Genomic DNA, 22595 nt, shown 5'->3' with positions numbered 1-22595 from the left:
ACGTCGAATACGGTATATAAGCTGAAGACATCCCTCTCATGATAAATACTACAGCAGAAAACCTCAGTGATACAACAATTCTGTTAAGGCTATGCATTTATCCATGAAAGACTTTTAACCATATAAATTATATATATTATATGTATATATAATAAAAAATATAAATTTCCGCAAAACTTAGAACCCTACAAAACAATTACTTAAAAATATGAAATTGTTAACTCTCACGGTTTGTTGTGAACATATTGTGAATGCACATACCTGTGTCATGGGGTCCTTGCTGATCACCATGGTTTCCCTCCGTAAACCAGCAAACTGGCTCTGCAATGCCTCTCCTTCATGGGTGAAGCGGCGACGCTCTAGAAGATAAGTAGAAAAGTTGTGCCGAAAATTGTTTCCATTAAACATTAAAATACTGGCCATTATGACGGCACAAGTAGTCAGGCAAAACAGTCATATCTGTCAATCATTTCTCATGATGTTTCATTCCACGTTTTTCCCAAAACAAAATTCAACAAGCTTGAAATGGTCACAAACGATGCCAACGCCAAATAAACACTATCCCAATGTTGTCCAACATGGTCTCGGTAGTAATGATAAGTCACAGTTTGTGATCCAGGTTTTCACTGCTAAGCCTGCAGCTTAGATCAGAAAGGCGACTGTATCGTGATCTGGTGTGATTACTGCATGACAGTCGTCAACTAAGCAGGCAATGTGCCTACCCCTGTAAACAACTGATCCTGCCATTGGTGTAAGGCCTAAGGCTATCACAGTCATCAGTGCACCTTTTAGGGGTCGTATCAAAACCTACAGCAATCAGTTACGCTGAAAGCTGTGTTTCGAAAAGGAGCATCAAGGTAATAACCTTTATTTAAACCAGAATGTAAATTACATTTCCTTTGAATTCCCATACAAAACATATTTGTATTATCTTTACCCAGGGGTCATCTCAAAAACTTTGCCATCTTCAAAACTAAAAACATAATGCACTCTGAGTGATTACATAAAAAAGTCCCCAAGCATTTGGATGGGTAAAATAATTCATGAATAATAAAGCACATGTATTTGATTCAGGAGATAACAACTACCTCCAGGACTCACATATGTAATTAAGCCTTTTATTTAAGTCACATGGCGGTCATGAAAATTTGAATTATGATACAGTAGTAAAACTAGGAATTGAAGGAAATAGAACAGTATTTTACCCCCTGCCTTGGGCAAACAGATCATAGGTAACACCAATATGACCACCTTACTGCCTGGAGTGTGACTAAACTCTGATGTCAGAAGACTCTTAGATAATAACATCAGCCATTCAACTGTTACTACTGCAGTCGTCCCGAGGCACACACCTGTACATCATGAAACATTTGACAGAGCACCTGCTAGACAACTGAGACTCCTTCTAGCTCTCCATTGTCTTGCAGTTATCTACAATGTCTGCTTACAGTCAATGTCCCAGTGAATAACCCATCAATTTACAGTTAGTGTCCAAGTGAATAACCCATCAATTTACAGTCAGTGTCCCGGTGAATAACCCATCAATTTACAGTCAGTGTCCCAGTGAATAACCCATCAATTTACAGTCAGTGTCCCAGTGAATAACCCATCAATTTACAGTCAATGTCCCAGTGAATAACCCATCAATTTACAGTCAATGTCCAAGTGAATATCAAGTCACTGCCCATAAGTGTCCTGTCAATATCTGATCAATGTCAAGTCAATATCTGATCAATGTCAAGTCAATATCTGATCAATGTGAAGTCAATATCTGATCAATGTCAAGTAAATATCTGATTAATGTCAAGTCAATTTCTGATCAGATTCAAGTCAATATCCAATCAATGTCAAGTCAATATCCGATCAAGGTGAAGTCAATATCTGATCAATATCAAGTTAATATCTGTTCAATGTCAAGTCAATGTCCAATCAATGTCAAGTAATATTCGATAAATGTGAAGTCAATATCCAATCAATGTCAAGTCAATATCTGATCAATGTGAAGTCAATATCTGATCAATGTGAAGTCAATATCTGATCAATGTCAAGTAAATATCTGATTAATGTCAAGTCAATTTCTGATCAGATTCAAGTCAATATTCAATCAATGTCAAGTCAATATCCGATCAAGGTGAAGTCAATATCTGATCAATATCAAGTTAATATCTGTTCAATGTCAAGTCAATGTCCAATCAATGTCAAGTAATATTCGATAAATGTAAAGTCAATATCCAATCAATGTCAAGTCAATATCTCATCAATGTCAAGTAAATATCTGATTAATGTCAATTCAATATCCGATCAGTCAAGTCAATACCCGATCTTTGTCAAGTCAATATCTCATCAATATCAATTCAATGTCAAATCAATGCCTCACCATCACACTGCCACACAGGCAGTTTTCTTTGGGGAGAAAGCACGGAGCATCTACCGACTGCCAGATGTTTCAGTATCCAAGATACTGAAATACCTAAGCTCATGGCAACAACTTGCATCACTGACAACTGACCACATGAAAAGAAATTTGGTAAGGTTGCAAAGCTCTAAAATTGTAGTCAAACTTCAATAAGATATCTACCCTGAATGCAGTGTTTACACTTGCTCCATACTGGAAAAGCCATATTCTACAAACATCCTCATCCAGTGGACACTGTTAGCACAACCTCAGCAGCAGCAGCAGCAGCTTCATCATACAGCACCATCAACATCAACACATGGCTGTCACAGAAGCCATCACCACCAACAAGCTCCACATCCACATCAAACTGAACACCCGAATGTCTGCCCACGACAATCATTAACCCCATCCATTACTCTCGGTCAGGGTAAATCTGGGCCGTCCAGTGGCGACTCATTAACTTCCTGATAATTCACTGTAACAGGTATTCCACGGCTGTTATCTCTTACATCATTCCTATGACTGACGGAGCATGAAGTGTTATGTCCACAAAGGTTATGAGATGTTCCCTAAACATGTCAATTTACAGTTACATCGCGACACAAAATCTTCCTGGATTGGGTTTTATCGTCGTTTGGCAATGCCAATACCACAAATTGTCTTTATCCAGGAGAATTCTTCATTACTGTCTGGATTTTGTTGTGAATTCTATCACATGGTGTGCCTCAACTCATCAAAAATTTATAACAAGTATTGATCAACACTGAAGGCATAACCAAACCATGCTCACATATTTTCACACTGACAGTCTGAATGAAAAGAGCCTATATCACACCCATGTGCCTTACAAGCTTGAATATACATAAAGACACAATGGGGGCAGGGTCGGTGGAGAAATAGGTTGCACAATTCAATGTCAATACTTTTTATTCTTACATTTTCATGACCTCAATTTCAGCAGAGATGTCAATACAGTGTTAGAAATCAAGAGGGTCCTAAGGCCTTGAAGTGTCTTGCCTTAGAATTTAAATCCAAGGACTTGTAAATTTTCACTTTCAACATCTGGGTTATGACCAGGACGCCATTGACATTCTGTATGTTTAATGTTGAGTATTAGCAATGTGAGATATTTCTAACCAACAGCAACCTTATAACTTTTGTTTATTCAAATATTTGAACATGACCCATCTCACTGACATCATCTAGAGATCCAAATAACACTTTATTATTGAAACTTTTCTCATCTTTAAATCATACCAGAAACTACCTAGTTTTCATCACAAGCGTAATGGCCAGTGTTATGGAGGTGAGGTGAAATGGGTTTTAAAGTCGCGTCCAAGATTATTGCACTTATATAGCAACGTGCATGCACATGTAGGTGTGTGTGTGTGGCTGCTTGTACTAGTCCGGACTGATGCCGATTTATAGTGCTAGCACACCGAGATACCATGCCGCAGTTTAACATGAATACCCCACTCAGACACAGTATACTGACTCCGAGCCGACCAGTCCTTGTTTTAGCCCCTTGATGCCCAGCGCCAGACAGGGTAACAACAAGTACCATCTTTAAACGTCTTTTGGTATGATGTGGCTGGGGATCAAACCCCGGACCTTTCCACTCTTCGGGCGGACTTTCTACCATTAGACCAAGGAGGCGACATTTCTACATGAGTGAATTGCGTTTTATGCCGCATCAACAATATTCAAGAATGGCAGGGACATAAAATGATCCTTACACACTGTCCCCAACTGGGGAATCAAACCCGGGCCTTCGGCATGAGTGAACGCTTGAACTACTTGGCTACCCCACTGGTCCCCCACCACCCCCAAAGTTAACACAAGTCCCTGGCTAACTGCACATAGTTCAGTTTCCACTCGGCCCTCACCATGGACATGTCAGCAGATTACACTCAAGTCCTAACAGAAGCTATTAGTGTGCATGGCTACAGAAACAGGTGAGCCACTTGAGATTATATGTTCTAAATGTAACCTCACAAGTAGATAACTTGAATAAGGTCTCAGTACATGTTTAGGTGTTCGTTCAGATGGTTGTAAGTGAGTGAGTATGGTTTTACGCCTCTTATAGCAATATTCCAGCAATATCATGGCGGGGGACACCAGAAATGGGCTTCACACAATGTACCCATGTCGGGAATCGAACCCGGGTCTTCGGCGTGACGAGCGAACGCTTTAACCACTAGGCTACCCGACCGCCCCCAGATGGTTGTAATTATTCACTGAAAGCATGCTAACCAATCAACTTTAGAAATAAGTGTGCAAGGTTTGATGAAGTGTAACATTAAATGGAATAAGTTTTACTGTCATCATGATCATCATCATCATCATTTCATCATGTTGTCATAAGTTGTACATAAACATAGTTTTGTTTGTTTCTTTGTTGTTTAACACTGCACTCACCAATATTCCAGCTATATGATGTTGGCCTGTAAATAATCGAGTCTGGACCAGACAATCCAGTGATTGATATCATGAGCATTGATCCACGCATTTAGGATACAATGATAACATAAAAAAAGTAAACCTTACTAAAATAATAAGGGTAGCTTCACAAATGTGCTGAACTGTAACTATTATTCATCATCATTATGTACAAGTAATAAAATTGTAAGGGCCAGCATATCTGAAATGAATTAGCAAGTTACTCAACCCCAAACACTCCACACCCTATCTACATACCGATCACCCCTGTCTAACATATCAAACAACGATTAACAACGACCGACATTTAAAGAACAGGCTATCGACTTGCAACTGTAAGAATCAATACATGCAACTAATTACAATACATGAAAAGAGATGACAGTGATCATAGATTAAAGATAAGTTGTTCCTGAGCAGTATCTATGAGTGATCGTAATCCCAACACCCCTGACAATCAGAGGGTGTAACATTAGTCAGTTGAGCTGTCAAACCGGCCTCAACTGGGATAGCTTCATAATCCTTGTGGAACATTATATTTACATGATAAACAAGCTAACCGGATCTTGTCAATAATCCTGCCGATACACGGCTCACACTCATGTCCACTTGAAGAAAGATTAAAAAATTTCAAAGGAATCTACTCAAAGGGTCAGATATTGTGCGTGACTGTTTATGAGGAGTATATACAGCAACTAGGTCCACCAATAGCTACAGTTTCAGAGATCATTTAATGGCCCTTATCTGTCACTGTTTTATTACCCTCTAACACAGAATGAGATGTCTGTCAGGCAGCAATTAAGGTAACTGACTTTGACGAGGATTAAATGGCTTTGTTTTTTCATGTCGTCCCTTTTGAATTGTTAACAATCTGTAAACCTTTAACATCTTTCCGAATTTTTCGCAACTAAACTGCACTTTTCTTTTACACACCTTCACTAAACATGACCTCATCTCCGCATCTCATCTCACTAGCCTCTGTAAACATGGTGCTGTATTAACCTTTTATAATGTTTTATGATATTTCTCAAGTGAACTGCACTTTTCTTTTGTACACCTTGACTAAACATGACCTTGTATCGCCAGTCTTGATTTGCCTCCACTGGTTACCGGTATCACAAGAGTCGGATACATGATCCGGAGTATCACCTACCGGGGGCGGTGAGGTAGCCTAGTGGTTAAAGCGTTCGCTCGTCACGCCGAAGACCCGGGTTCGATTCCCGACATGGGTACAATGTGTGAAGCCCATTTGTGGTGTCCCCTGCTGTGATATTGCTGGAATATTGCTAAAAGCGGCGTAAAACCATACTCACTCACTCACTATCACCTACCAATGTTCTGAAGGGTCAGTGCAATCATACCTATGAGTGAGTGAGTATGGTTTTACGCCGCTTTTAGCAATATTCCTGCAATATCACGGCGGGGGACACCAGAAATGGGCTTCACACATTGTACCCATGTCGGGAATCGAACCCGGGTCTTCGGCGTGACGAGCGAACGCTTTAACCACTAGGCTACCCGACCGCCCCTCATACCTTTGAAGCTGTGTAAGAGAAGTGGTGCCATCAAGGTGCTCATCATACGAGCAAATTTCGGTAGATAAATAATGTTTGGTCAAAGACGTTCTTCCTTCCCATCAGCTTCTCTGTGCAACAATCTACCTCTCACCATCAAGGAATTTTCCACATTAAGCAGCCTTCAGTCAAGACTAAATACATTCTTATCCCATTTTCTTATACCCTGATTTCTAGATCTGCATACGATGGACTTTAGTCTACAGTTTGGTTATAAATGTGTTCCAGCACTGCACATAACTAAGTGCAATTATTTAGTTTAATATCACTTGTGTGTATAAACGTAGCGCTATAAGCAGCCTCTTGATGATTTAATATCATGCGCATTATAACTAACTTATTATAGTGTTGACAAATCTTAAATAGCTTCAGTTGTTATACCATGTAATAATCCTCTCAAGAAAATGAACAATAAAACTCCCTTTATATAACTAAAGCAAATGTACTACTCTTCTCCAAAAATTAGCCTTCAGAACAAATAGGGTTAGTTATCTTTGCCAATATCAAAAGTTCAGATGAGTTTGATTTCAAACCACCAAAGATATTTCATATTACTCATGGTTGTTATGAGTGAGTGAGTGAGTGAGTATGGTTTTACGCCGCTTTTAGCAATATTCCAGCAATATCACGGCGGGGGACACCAGAAATGGGCTTCACACATTGTACCCATGTCGGGAATCGAACCCGGGTCTTCGGCGTGACGAGCGAACGCTTTAACCACTAAGCTACCCGACCGCCCCTGGTTGTTATGAGTTCTCAGAACCTCCATTACTTATTTCTGTACATGCTCCCCCTTGTACGGGGGGCACAGCACGACACACCTGCTGGCTGTCATTATTATGTTAGATGTTTACACCTTATGTTGTCTCTCATCACACCTGCTCCAGACATGATGTTCACAGAGCTGAAACAACTGTGAGTACTGTGAAACCTATGTTTACACACCTTGTTCAAGCATTACTACCATCACAAAGTCCGACCTACTGCTTAATGAACCAGGCTTTTCAATGATCGTTGATCTGATAGTCTTCACTGATTCCAGTAATTCTGTACTGAATATGGGCTTATAAAAAAATATAGTCAGTACTTCCTGAATACTTTAAAGTCAGTGATCTTGAACTTTTATATCACAGGTCAACAAAACATTCATACCAAGTCCTTTATAGTACCACTGTTGAGGTTGATCTTATCCCAAATCAGGCAAATCATATCAAATGGATCATGCGTGCCAACTTATAAGGTTCATTAAACTTAATAAGTTCAATAAGTTAACATTGACACATTGTTTTAGAGCTTGTTTTGTTACAAGTGACCTTGACCATCAATGTGAACCAATCATTTATGCTACACTTTCCAAGGCACATATGGGGAGTGAGGCACAGTAAGGTGAAATGAGGATTATCGTTGCATTCAAAATTATTGCACTTATAATATTGCGATGTACAATCATATGTTTGTGTGTCTGCTTGTACAAGTGTGGACTTATGCCTATTTCATAGTGTTAGCCCACTGTGATACCATGCTGCAGTTTAACATATATCCCCTCAGACACAGGTTACGGACTCTGAGCCAACTAGTCCTTGTTTTATCCCCCTAATGCTGAGCGCCAGGCAGGGTAACAACAAGTACCATCTTTTAACATCTTTTGGTATGAGGCAGCAAGCGATCAAACCACCCTGAGGTGGCCAGGGATCAAACCAGCCTGAGGTGGCCAGGGATCAAACCACCCTGAGGTGGCCAGGGATCAAATCACACTGAGGTGGCCAGGGATCAAACCACCCTGAGGTGACTAGGGATCAAACCACCCTGAGGTGGCCAGGGATCAAACCACACTGAGGTGGCCAGGGATCAAACAACACTGGTGGCCAGGGATCAAACCACCCTGAGGTGGCCAGGGATGAAACCACACTAAGGTGGCCAGGGATGAAACCACACTGAGGTGGCCAGGGATCAAACCAGCCTGAGGTGGCCAGGGATCAAACCACCCTGAGGTGGCCAGGGATCAAACCACCCTGAGGAGGCCAGGGATCAAACCAGCCTGAGGCAGCAAGGGATCAAACCACCCTGAGGTGGCCAGGGATCAAACCAGCCTGAGGTGGCCAGGGATCAAACCACCCTGAGTCGGCCAGGGATCAAACCACCCTGAGGTGGCTAGGGATCAAACCACCCTGAGGTGACCAGGGATCAAACCAGCCTGAGGTGGCCAGGGATCAAACCAGCCTGAGGTGGCCAGGGATCAAACCACACTGAGGTGGCCAGGGATCAAACCAGCCTGAGGTGACCAGGGGTCAAACCACACGAGGTGGCCAGGGATCAAACCAGCCTGAGGTGGCCAGGGATCAAACCAGCCTGAGGTGGCCAGGGATCAAACCAGCCTGAGGTGGCCAGGGATCAAACCAGCCTGAGGTGACCAGGGATCAAACCAGCCTGAGGTGGTCAGGCATCAAACCAGCTTGAGGTGGCCAGGGATCAAACCAGACTGAGGTGACCAGGGATCAAACCAGCCTGAGGTGACCAGGGATCAAACCACACTGAGGTGGCTAGGGATCAAACCACACTGAGGTGACCAGGGATCAAACCACACTGAGGTGGCTAGGGATCAAACCACACTGAGGTGGCTAGGGATCAAACCACCCTGAGGTGGCTAGGGATCAAACCACACTGAGGTGGCCAGGGATCAAACCACACTGAGGTGGCCAGGGATCAAACCAGCCTGAGGTGGCTAGGGATCAAACCACACTGAGGTGGCCAGGGATCAAACCACACTGAGGCCGCCAGGGATCAAACCACACTGAGGCGGCCAGGGATCAATATTTATCAGTAATCATTTTCTTCATTTCAGACATGAAACCATTCTTAGTCCCCTTGCACAAAGGCACTTCTCCCTCACAACAGTCAAAGTATGACTGAAGTAACCCCCCTTACACAACTGCCACACTTAAACTCTCATTACCCCAATGATCCACAATCACCTTCCAGGAAACAACAACATTATGTTATCCGGCTTATCAGGCCCTGTAAAGGTCAACTCTAATCCTGTAACGACCGTACATTGTAAAGACTTGCAATCAGGCAAGGCTAAATCGAAACAGTAATCCTGCTTTGTAATACCCACGTTAGTTACAAGCACTGATCAGTAGCCCATTACATGCGACAGTTTGGCTTGGAGATTTGAGCCTCTTGTCAATGTGAAGGCAACCATGATTGAACACTGCAGTTAATGGCTTACAGGTACTGATCAGGAACATGGCTGTAACAATAAGAGCTTGTTCGACACCAGCTTGTACTGGGCCTTATATAATATCTCTGACATGACCATGAATTTTCTTGTGAATATTTATAACATTAATCTCGTATCTTCTTGATCCATTTAGTTGCTATAAATGTAACGTACAAATTATTTTCAAATCTTCTATTTAAATATCGTGATTTTCAAATTTATGACATATTCCAAATGATCAAACCTATCCTTGCATTTTGAATGTTTGGACTGCAGCATAAGTATTTTCTTGAGTGAGTGAGTGAGTGTGTGAGTATGTTTTACGCTTCTTTTGGCAATATTCCAGCAATATCACAGCAGGGGACACCTGAAATAGGCTTCACACTTTGAACCCATGTAAGGAATCGAACCCAGGTCTTCGGCGTGGCGAGATAACGCTTTAACCACTAGGCTACCCGACCGCCCCTAGTATTTTCTTGAGGTTATTCCAATTTTTATTTTTTTTCACAAACTTGACCTATGTACTTTTTTACTACTTCAACATACAGTGCAGACCAATCCACAAACATTCATAGAGTTGCAACCTATTGAGTGAGTGAGTGAGTATGGGTTTACGCCGCTTTTAGCAATATTCCAGCAATATCACGGCGGGGGACACCAGAAATGGGCTTCACACATTGTACCCATGTCGGGAATCAAACCCGGGTCTTCAGCATGACGAGCGAACGCTTAAACCACTAGGCTACCCGACCGCCTCTCCAACCTATTGTAACTATATAGTTTATTATAGGCTAAGAATGACAATGAGTTACAAACACCTTGTGGACAGAAGCCCAGATCTACAATGCTCTAACTTTGATCATGAGGAATCCTATGAAATGTGTCTCAGTTTGAATAAATTGTAGATATTATTAAACCGAACTGTCTATTTCCTCGTTTGCAGAATTGTGCCCTTGTCAGTAGGTGGGAGAAACAAAAAACCAAACAAAACAGCTGTATATTATCTTCCTCAGCTTTATATTTTGTCGTTTAAAAAGTTGTTGTAGTATGTTGCCAAGTGAACAGTACCAGTTAAGGTTATCTCGTAAAGTTTAACCTGTTATGTATGCACGTCACATTGTATTTGGTGGAATAAATAGAAGTGTCTGTGAGATTCATCCCTTTCTGCTATTCATTCTTTTTAGAGTTATTTTGAAATCATTAAACCAAATGAAAGAAGAAAAAATATAGCCTGACATCATCAGAATTATGTCAAACCTGAGCTAACAAAGACAGTTGCTGTTGTAACAAGATTATAGCTTCTTGCGTCTTGTTGAGTGTGAAGAACATCATCCAATCATCCACATCTTATCATTGAGATAATGTGGAGAAAAACAAAAGCAGGGTTAGAAATTTGCACTAGTCCTGTAGTCCTTGCCAAACTGCCCAATAGTTAAGGTATCATAAGGACTAGTAGAAATTTGCCATATTGATTGGTTTTACTATATGTTATCATTATAAGGACAAGTGGACAAAAAATGTTAGTTTCTAACCCTGAAAAGACTTCATAATGTTCACATGGTGCATATTAAATAACAAGTTAAAATCACATATAATGATACCCAAGCCATACTGGCACAAAATACAAACGTGGTTGTATCAATCTGAAAAACATACTGTTTTCTTGACAACTTTGATGGAAAAAATCGACCGGTCAAAAGCAAAAAGATAAATGCAGTTATCAGTCCTACAGCAGTGCTTTTGTTTAATGTACGAGGAAACCCCCAGTGACTATGATCGTAGGCTTGCATTTACCACTTTTAGCCAAATGATCATATTTATGGAGGTGCCAAAACAAGCATCATGAATATAACCAGTCTGGTGTTCAAATCCATCACAAGTCGATCCTGGCACAGCAAAGGGAGGCAACCTGACACAACTACCTGTACTGCTATGATTTTGTTTTCATTCGATGAACTTCATAATTATCATACACAACTATTACACATAATAATACGGGGCCCCATTCCCCAAGGCGATCTTAGAGCTCATCTGTCGAAAGTCAATGATAAGGAATGGGAATTTCGATCATCTTAGCACAAAGATCACTTTGTGGAACAGGGCTGTGAAGACAATTCCTCAAAGTGACCCTAGTAATTTCGAACCTTTGTCATAGACTGATGACAGTCATGCCACCATAAAGGCAACGATAAACAGTCGTTTGGCTCAAGCACTGAGACTAGCAAGGGGGACAACTCTGCAGCCTACCTGGCTCTGTGTTGATCAAGCTCATTTCACTTTGTGTTTTCACTGCGAACCCTGTATCAGCCCTCTCAGCCCATTTGCCCTTGGGCTGCTTCGCCGACTCCAGACTGCGGTCCTTGCTGTCACCAGTGCTGCCTCCCATCTACACACAAGTCACACACTTGTAGAAGTCAAAATTCATACGATTATCTCAAAATTCAGCTCATATTTAGAAAGTTATACACAAATGTGTAGATCTAAAAGGGGCACTAATCTTGGACAAGTTGCAGTCCAAGGATGTTTAATTCAAATCGCTCAAAATCCAATTGTTTGTCTGTTAATTCAAATATTATGATGCATGTCAAAGAGTTAATTATCAGGCTTAAAAAATAATAGTCTTGGTTCTCAGGCACCACACGCACCACCATAAAGTCCGCCGCACGTTTCATTTTTACTTCAATTTAAAAAAAAATACAAAAATACTCACACTTAAACACAATACGATCCAATATAGCACACAGTTACTTCCCTTTACATGGACACTACTTTACCGTGTATCTCGTGTAATGGTCATGGCGGCAATAGAAGTTTGTATGCTTGTTTATGTAGGGAGGCCCTTTCCCAGGTTGATGGTACACAACTGTTTATTTGGTTACATACTAGTTTGAACAAGGAAAAAAACAACAATGCCCACCCACACTATATTTTCAAAAGTCATTGACTGAGAACCAATTCTTTTATTTTTTTAAATCTTACCTAATGAGTTGGTTATTCACACTTAGAAATGTATCAAGGTATAAAAGTTTTATTTAAAGGGTTTTACAAGAATGTTAAAGTCACAGGAAAGTTCAATGATACAAATGCTATAACTGTGAGACTCACCTTGGCTTTTGCCCAGTTGGGCAGAGGCCCGACACTGAAGCGGTAGTCCGCACTGCTCTCCTCCGCGGGTGCTTCGTGGGACTCTTTCTCCAACATGTCCAGCACATTGTGGGCTGGCTGGAACTGGTGACGCTCGTGCATCACCGGGAAGTTGTCCATACCGTCATGCAAACTTGGCTTGGAAATGATGGCCGTCTCTCTCCTGTGTAGAGGCGAAGTGTGAGCAGGTGGTATATTGACAAGGGAGCAGGTGGTAGGGCCAAACATTCACAGTTTCCCAACCAAGTGCTAATTGCATCACTGGGCTGGATTTGATGCTACAGTCATCAGCATGATACTAAATTGTATTTGATATTGCTTACATAAAATCCTCAATCAAAAATAACTCCTTGTTTTCATTCACAATCTATTCTCCAAACAGGTATTGGGTATCTCGATATTAGCTCTTCACACACTTTACTGTGACTTCAACATGAGACTATAAACCATGTATTGCCTTCTGTGTAAGAACATGCTTTGGGTGAAATGATATCAACAACATCGAGGGTTACGACAGTCATATAAACACGCCCTAGGCAAGTACTTCCTATGAAAGATGGTGAGGTGAGGTGAAATGGGGTTTAACGTCGCGTCCAAGATTATTGCACTTATATAGCGACGTGCATGCACATGTGTGTGTGTGTGTGGCTGCTTGTACTAGTCCGGACTGATGCCGATTTATAGTGCTAGCTCACTGAGATACCATGCCGCAGTTTAACATGAATACCCCACTCAGACACAGTATACTGACTCCGAGCCGACCAGTCCTTGTTTTAGCCCCTTAATGCCGAGCGGGGTAACAACAAGTACCATCTTTTAACGTCTTTTGGTATGATGCGGCCGGGGATCGAACCCCGGACCTTCCGCTCTCCGAGCGGACGCTCACAAGACCACGGAGGCGGCCTATGAAAGATGGAGCTTAGCCCTACCTGATATCACTGACAAACTGCAGGTCCTTGGGCATCTTGCCTAGTTCCTCCATTCTGTTCTTCATCTGCTTCGTCATCTCAGACGGCAGACGCCACACGAATATACAGCTGGAACACAAAAACAACATGGAAGAAGAAGATGTAGATCAATGTCAGCTAGCATCACTAACCCCATCACCAGGCTAGCACACTTTCCTAACAAAACATGATTTTGCCTTGCTGTTGAACTTTTTCAATGTCAGAGCCTTGTGTGTATAATACAGATAAATATTTGAATATTAGTACCATAGGAGCAAAAAATGCCAACCCATCATTTATTTCATTCAAGTTTTACTTATGTCAAAATGAGGGGATTTATTACCATTAATAACAGGTGCTTTTAAAGAAGCTGATGTTCAAGTAATCCCTTAACTTGGGGAAAGATGACACATAATCAGCACAGAGAGCTTGTCATCATGGGTGGTTCGACATCCAAGTAATTGACACTTAGCAGCTATTGTGACCTCCGAATCTACAACCGAGTGGTTTCAGGGACAGCTGAACTACCAACTGCTACAGATTGACCCCAGAAAAAAAAAGCAAAATGACCACCCATTTATCATATTTCAGATACCAGGTCCTTTATTTTCACAGATAATGGTTGACTTGACCAGGAAATATTCAAAATAATTTTGAACTCTGATTTGCTTTGTTTGTTGTTTAACATTTCACTCTGCAATATTCTAGCTATGTGACGGAGACCTGCAAATAACAAAGTCTGGACCAGACAATCTAGTGATGGGTGCAGTGACACACATTCAACCCAGGCACTGAACCTGACCACCCAATCCATTATTCGCCATTTACGACCAGCAAGGGGTGCTTGTAACAAATGTTATATTTGGGATAACATTTTCTCAGTTAAGTTAAGATTCTAGTACTTTTGGGGGCTGAGTCCCATCCAGAATTCGAACCCACACTGCCAGAGTGTGGCACCTAATCGTCAGCACAAAAAGCGATCTAACCCATTCAGCCACTGAGGCTTCCACAAAAATGAGAGTCCGACAACTGGTAGTCTAGATCACGTACATTGTGTACCCCTCTGACAAGTGTAAATTGGTACAGCTCCCATTGCCGAAAGGGTTGCTTGTCCATCAAGACTCCCAATTGGGGCTAACTGACTTCATCATATGATTACTTTGTAATATATCTTAAGAAGGAATGCACAGAGGAAGGAGGGTCACCCTTACCCATCGGCTGACACTGAGATCATGTGTTTGAGATCATTCATAAACTTGAGTCCAGTAATGATCTCGGAATGTCCGTACATGGTGGCCACCAGCTCACCGCTGTAGAAGTCCACGATACAAATGTTCTTGTCCGTGCAGCTGGTAGCCGCGTAGCATCCTGACGGATCCAGCTGAATCCGTAGCAGCACACCATCGTCTGTTAGCGAGGCCTTGTAATTCTTCTTCTGTTTGGCTGTGCGTATATTGTAGATTCTGAAAAAATAATAAATGCTTCCAATGATATGAACAACATATTGTGGCGGGGCTGATGTGTCCTGAACAAAATTATCTGCATTTATGAGATTTTAAAACCTGAATCCAAGGGATGTTAAAAACCCTTGTACATGTTTTATCCTACACAGAAATATTAATATCAAAGATGCCTGTTGGAAGGAGGCTGACGTACCTGACATTTCTGTCCTGACAGGCCGTGGCCACGAACTTCTGTGTGGGGTCGGTGACCATGTCATACAAAGTGGCCTTGCTGACCAGGTGCTGGTCAAGACTGAACTGGAATTCTGGACTCTGAAGGGACAAAACAAGCATACAGTTATTAACTCCTTTCAAACAAACATGGTCTATTCTTCTGCAATGTTGAACTGAATTAAAAATACTACATTCTTTTCTGATCACTTTCTGAACATGGTACGGTACATTTTTAACTTCTACAAATATTCAAGTTCCATCCCCCAATATTTTCCGAGTTTTCTCATACACTATGAACTTGCTCAACTCTTGTGCAGTGTGAGTGACTGTGGATTAATGTCCCAGTTTGCTACAATACATTTATATCATGGGGAGCTGTACAAGATAATCAAGTCAAGAAAAACCAATGACTGACTGCTCAAGCATTGATTCGTACAATGACAAGCACCCGGTAAGGTCCTCCGTTGTAACCTACTGCTAATCATGTGATACCTGATTATTCTGCCTTTAAACTCCACACAGGGTCACACAATGGACATGATGCTGAAGAATGTTGGTGGACATACCTGTATTGCATTACTCCCCACAGGGTCACATAACTGAAGATGGACATGATGCTGAAGAATGTTGGTGGACATACCTGTATTGCATTACTCCCCACAGGGTCACACAACTGAGGGTGGACATGATGCTGAAGAACGTACCAGGACATACCTGTATTGCATTACTCCCAACAGGGTCACATAACTGAAGATGGACATGATGCTGAAGAATGTACCAGGACATACCTGTATTGCATTACTCCCAACAGGGTCACATAACTGAGGTGGACATGATGCTGAAGAATGTACCAGGACATACCTGTATTGCATTACTCCCAACAGGGTCACACAACTGAGGTGGACGTGATGCTGAAGAATGTACCAGGACATACCTGTATTGCACTACTCCCCACAGGGTCACACAACTGAAGATGGACATGATGCTGAAGAATGTACTAGGACATACCTGTATTGCATTACGAAACAGCAGAGACTTGTCTGCTCCACAACTCAGCATCTTCAGCTGGTTGTCGTGGTCTGTGAAGCGCACAGCCTGAATGGATGCCGAGTGATCGTCCAGCGTCTGCAGAAGGCCATACTTCTGTTCCACATCGAACACATGAATCAGACGATCTCGGCTAGCTGACGCCAGAAGTTTGGGTCCTGCATTGTTGAGCGGTATGGTTTAAGATTGGAAAACAATGATTTAAAGAGAGAAACTGTTTCAGGTTATTGCGGGAATAAAGATTGAAAAAGACAAATTACGCTACTACACTGACATATACAGGGCACTCCCGAGGTCAGATAGCTCCTTGAAATATAATATGGCAAACTGATAGGATTTATTTGTATTCAGTTTAATAAGAAAAGAAATCATCTTTGCCAACTATAGAACAAACAAATCCTGTTGTGGGGGGGGGTCGGTAATATCAAGGGTGACAACTCTTGCATGCCTGTCACCAACACTTGCCTTGTTTTGAGTAAGAATATTCTAGGCACAACACATCAGCTTCGTGAGCCTCAATATCTCGAATCATATCCATGTATTCAGTATCATATACCCTGAAATAAACAAGGGAATTCTTGAGTAAAAAGAAACATAAACATAAAATTGTAAAAATCTGAAAACATGATAATTCTCCTTCACCATTATATGAATGTGTTATATAGAATTTCTCACCTGAGATTCCCAAGTTTGTCCCCAGCAGCCAAATGTAGGCCATCAGGACTGATTCGTATAGAGCGGATGCCATTCTTCACATCATACTGTGTGTCGGTCTTGTCCGCACCCCCAGCTACAACACAAGGTAAGGATAATGTGCATGCTCTGTGTTGGTCCAATTCACCCCATAGAACAAAATGTATCAATATCAAAGTGTTGGACATTACAAAAGAACTTCCAAATTGAAAGCATGTCAAGAATTGTACAGTCGACTTTGTGTTGAGCAAATGTCTAAACACAAGAACAATTTACTAGAGGTATTACCAGGGATAAGGTCTTGTCGAAATAGATCTGGAAAACAATGTTATCTATACATCTGATATAAACTAGCTATGGAAGTCTTGACAGATGGGATCATAAAGCAGTATGAATATTGTGTTGCCCACAATATCCTTTGACTCTAGACAAAGTTCATTTTACATGTGAATGGGAGTTACATGTACTAGACTGTAAAAATTCAGTTTCCACCCTTGCCAAACTAGGCTGGAATTTCTGTGCTCGATCGTAGCGCCATCAGTGGCTATTGCGTGTTATGTCCCTTCTATGTCCATCCTATTTACCAATTAGATTCCACCTCTCATATCACTTGCATTTGTTTCAAACAAAATGGCAGTGCCCAGTGAAGATAATTTCCCGTGAGCACCTTCATTAAAAACAAGAAAAGATTTGGAAAGTATCTGTTGACGATAAGTTGACGGTACACATGCTTTGCAAATCCTGCAATCGACAGAAATCTGCATGGCAGTTTATGAACCGGATGTCAATTTTGATTGGACTCGTTAGTCCAGCCAAAGTATAACTCCATAATTCCAGCCAAGTTCAGCAAAGGTGAAAACGGGACTTTTATAGTCAGTTAACTCCCTTGCCCCAGGAAGACAGTGAGCTGCAAGAGGACAATTGACAATTATTTTCTCACACCTCGAATTTACACTTAATTTCTATTGGTTGTTTCTGTGTAGATGTTTTATAAGTTTACCTGGATTGTAGTCTACATCACACAGGTTGGTGTGGTTCTCGTCTGCATAGATGATCTTAAGCAAATCCTGGAAAGGAAGCAAGATGACCGTTTTAGAACTGCAACAGACTACAAAATGTAATTCTGACAAATCACACCAGCTCAAATACAGCTGTAAAAGCATCCTCAACCTTCCCTGATTGTGTTCATCCTTTCAAGTGCCAAAACTGTTATTTCCTTGTCAATATTGTTTTTAATTTCTTGATAGCAAAATCTTACGGATTTGTTACCAACAAAAGGAAATGCTAAAGGCATTTAAGAATTCACTTTCACTTTGTGTGAGTTCATTGGACTATGAACCTTTATAGAGTGAGGGCCAAACTGTATGCAGTCATACAGTTATACAATGTTTGGCCCTCACTCAATGAAGGTTTATACTCTAATGAACTCACACAAAGTAAATTTCTTACCTCAAAGGATGTAGGCCTTGATCTATACACAATTTTATTTAGCATGTGTGACAGACCGCCAAACAACACCCAGCTTATACACTTGTGAACGTCAATTTTGTGATCATGTGACTGACCTCTCATCCAATGGAAAAGCTGTATATATTTGGTATGTGTGACAGACCGCCATACAACAACCAGCTTATACACTTGTGAACGTCAATTTTGTGGTCATGTGACTGACCTCTTGTCCAATGGAAAAGCCGTATATTGTGTAAACTTCAAAATAAAAAAAATATTCAAGAATGTCCTCTTTGCATCAAAAACATTTTGACGAACTTCTCTCACTACACATGCTAGTTCTGTCGATTCCAAACCAGACTTATGTCCTCATTAAAGCAGACCATGTCGAGTTAAGGACGTGTAAGAATGGGACGACTAGGTTCACCTAGGTTCACTTACATGGCTGTATATGTTCCTCTTGTAAGTAGTTTTATCCTGCATGTGAGAGTCGAGGTTCCACACTCGAACTGTGTCGTCGCTCGACCCCGTCAGGAAGGACCCAGGGGGGAGAGTGGCCTGACTGTTCTCCTCCAACATAGGGTACACCTGGAAGTAGACATTTCTCAAATAGTATCCGACTTGAAAGGTTTTCTTTCACTCTAGAAAGCAATTTGTTTAAAAAACAACAAATAAAAAAAATAAAAATTAAAAAAAACATTTTGAAAAATTGGTGCAACATTATTTTATATACAATGAATAAACTGCATCCATGGAGCAATGGTTTGTGAGTGCAAGATCCATGATGATCCTCTAAGCCTCAATCATTACAATAAACAAAAAGCATGAAACGTTGAGTGAGTGAGTGAGTTAGTGAGTATGGTTTTACGCCGCTTTTAGCAATATTCCAGCAATATCATGGCAGGGGACACCAGAAATGGGTTTGACACATTGTACCTATGTCGGGAATCGAACCCGGGTCTTTGGCGTGACAAGCGACCGCTTTAATCACTAGGCTACCCGACCGCCCCGAAACGTTACGTCAAATGAGTATCTGATCATAGTTTACTCATATAACAGTACATCAGTAAACTCAAGCTTCAGGTAAGTGTGTAAAGGTACCTTCAGTAAAACAATTCTTGTGCATGTGAAATGTTCGAGCGTGAGGGAATACTAACCTCCAGTGACCATACACATGAGCTGTGGTAGAGCACCGAGTAGGCCTTGCCCACTTTCTTGATGTCGTGGACATCCCACTGGTAGAGGCTGTGGTCGTTGTAGACGCAGGTTACCTGCACAACAGGAGCAGAGAAGTCTCAGCTTGTAAAAGCCGCCAGGTACAGATGAATATGCTACTCAAAACAAGTTAAGGAACACTGATTTTTTTTCATATGACTACAGTTAATCTGTCATGGATGGTACCATTTGTACGTAAAATCCTGACCACCAGACTGGCGTACTGTGATAAACTGGGCAGGGCTAAGCTGGTGGTTGATGGGATGAGCAATGATATGCTGGTTTTTGTTTGTTTGTTGTTTAACGCCGCACTCAGCAGTATTCCAGCTATATGACTGCGGTCTGTAAATAATCGAGTCTGGCCCAGACAATCCAGTGATTGACATCATGAGCATCGATCCACGCAATTGGGATTGACGACATGTATCAACCAAGTCAGCAAGAATGACCACCCGATCCCGTTAGTCGCCTTTTACGACAAGCATAGTCGCCTTTATGATATGCTGGTGGGTGTATGAGGACACAAGGTGACCACCCATATCTTCTGTTCAGCAGACATGGCAGGCTGCCAGCTGATCACCTATTTTATGAAAGTTACTTCGGTTTCATTTAAATCTGAAAGTTTGTATATTTGTTTTGTTTTAAACAACTAAAATATTGTAAATACCGAATTAAGACTTCCTAAGAACATTTATTGCATCAGTTATGACTTGAAAAACCTTTGCGAATATTTCAGGAAATCATTGCGTCAAATACGCAGGAATTACGTGTCATGAAAAACCTGGTTTTCTCATGGCAGGCGTTCATATCTGATCAATTTTCTAAAATTCCTTTGTTTAAATACTGGGGCAAAACATGAATTGGGTGTGTTATTGAAGCCTCATGTTTGAGTCACCAGCTTAAAGGTGCTACACTGATATTATTTGAATGGTCATAATATCTTATACACATATACATCTACCAAGAAGTGAACTTCACAGAATTCCAGTAACAAGGAGTTGAGGGGCATTACAATACAGGACTATTCCAACACACTCCTACCTTCTTATGGTCATCGTCAAATGCAACAGCTATAGTGTCAGGGTACTTAGCATCTTCTTTAGGAAATTTCATTTGACTGAAAAGAGAAAGATTGTTCCAATTCTTCAGAATGCCTTGGTACCTGAAATACACTTTATGACCTTCAATTTCTTACAAATATAGGTCCCCTAACCATATTTCAAAAACAAGGCCCATTGTTAAACAAGTTATATGTTGCAAGACACAATTTAATAAAAATCAATTTGAAGTTCAAATCTGAAATACAGGTTTACCAGAAAAGCCAGGTGAGGTCATTTAAACTTTGTGAAGCTGGATTGGGAGTTTTTTATGAAATATTTTCACAAATTGCATTCAGTCATGTAAGTAGTTTCCCTCTAGCAGTATACCACACTTGACATACCTCTGACTGGTGGCGGAAGACACGTCTACTCCCAAAAAGTGAGGGTGAGGTAACGAGGTCACGAAATGAAGAGACTTAGCACTGAACACTCGCACGATACCCTCAGCACATCCAATAAATATGTGATCCTCTCCACCGCTGATGGATGTAGCACACTTTGTCTGAGGAAAAAGTATGTGGGGTCAGAAACTATGGAAATAAAATATCTTCCTTAACACAGTGACACCATTGCCAGTTCTTCCCCTTGTAAAACATATTTGTTTGTTTGTTGTTTAATGCTACACACAGCAATATTCCTGCTGTATGATGGTGGTCTGTAATTAATCGAGTCTGCACCAGACAATCCAGTGATTGATATCATAAGCATCGATCTACGCATTTGGCATTTGACATCCATCAACAAAGTCAGACAGCCTGACCACCCAATCCCGTTAGTAGCCTGTTACAACAAGCATGGGTTGCTGAAGATCAATTCAACGTGGATCTTCACGGGTGCAATATGTACTGGTCATCTCAAATACAATCTTAACAGAACAACCAGGGCCTCGTTCCACAAAGCAATCATCACACAACAACTATTCAATACCTTAATATAGACTTAGCTCTAAGATTGCTTCGTGGAACGGGGGCCTCAACAGGAAATGACATCACATACGACATCAGATGTCAACTACAATCTTTTAACTTCAATTTGGTCAGTTCAAAACCAAGCTCCTCGCAGCGATAGCCCGTTCACGGAGCTCTCTATAATATTGCTGCCATCAGTCAAAACTCCCCACAGTGATAGATGACCACAACCATGCTTGGAGTTTAAAACGCAGCCGATTGTCCGTTATGTTTACAAACAAGTGACGACTGTCGTGACGCCGAATACACTTACCCCTGCTAAATTACTTTCTTTGTTTGTCAATTTGAATTTCTATTTCATTAAAAGTATCATGTTATTGATAAAGTGAGAATGTAAGAGAGAAGTTGGTTGATTTCCCGTTAGTCTGCAATCTCGAACCAATCTGATTATACAAACAACAAAGTAAATTCATCTGGAAAACATGGTCAGTCGTAAACCTTTTCAAAATGAACTCTAATGGCATTCCCAAACACATAAGCAAAAGTATGAATGTGACTACATTTGGGATTAGAGGGCAAATTTCAAGATTCTTGTAATGGCCGCGCCACACTGGTGGCAGCGATGTTACCGAGAGTGTAACAAAGGCGTCACGCGCTGGGAAGGAGCTTGATTCAAAACAAACTAAGGGGGACAACTCTGATAACCATATACAAGACAGTGACTGTCCTACACTAAGGAAACAACTGACTAGAACATAGGCCTCTAGATATGTTAAGGATGGGAG

The 22595-nt window shown here is 41.2% G+C and overlaps 1 protein-coding gene across 3 annotated transcripts in view; it reads right to left on the bottom strand.

The window, feature by feature from the left end:
- LOC124134831 (mitogen-activated protein kinase-binding protein 1-like) overlaps nucleotides 1-22595 on the bottom strand; it is a 129678-nt gene that overhangs the window by 25985 nt on the left and 81098 nt on the right. For all 3 annotated transcript variants that reach the window (XM_046499888.2, XM_046499887.2, XM_046499889.2), the window contains exons 8-21: nucleotides 21244-21404; nucleotides 20844-20919; nucleotides 19745-19858; nucleotides 19029-19175; nucleotides 18139-18205; nucleotides 17121-17235; nucleotides 16911-17002; nucleotides 16407-16603; nucleotides 15379-15497; nucleotides 14934-15185; nucleotides 13705-13812; nucleotides 12737-12938; nucleotides 11879-12017; nucleotides 262-359 (exon numbers count right to left, since the gene is read on the bottom strand). In XM_046499888.2, the coding sequence (XP_046355844.2) occupies nucleotides 262-359; nucleotides 11879-12017; nucleotides 12737-12938; nucleotides 13705-13812; nucleotides 14934-15185; nucleotides 15379-15497; nucleotides 16407-16603; nucleotides 16911-17002; nucleotides 17121-17235; nucleotides 18139-18205; nucleotides 19029-19175; nucleotides 19745-19858; nucleotides 20844-20919; nucleotides 21244-21404 (1887 nt within the window). The remainder of the gene's footprint in view (nucleotides 1-261; nucleotides 360-11878; nucleotides 12018-12736; nucleotides 12939-13704; nucleotides 13813-14933; nucleotides 15186-15378; nucleotides 15498-16406; nucleotides 16604-16910; nucleotides 17003-17120; nucleotides 17236-18138; nucleotides 18206-19028; nucleotides 19176-19744; nucleotides 19859-20843; nucleotides 20920-21243; nucleotides 21405-22595) is intronic.

This window comes from Haliotis rufescens, unplaced genomic scaffold (genome assembly GCF_023055435.1).
Source record: "Haliotis rufescens isolate VD_foot unplaced genomic scaffold, xgHalRufe1.0.p SCAF_3, whole genome shotgun sequence".
NCBI lineage: Eukaryota > Metazoa > Mollusca > Gastropoda > Lepetellida > Haliotidae > Haliotis > Haliotis rufescens.
The sequence above is the reverse complement of the archived record's forward strand: the minus strand, read 5'-3'. Positions and strand labels throughout refer to the sequence as shown.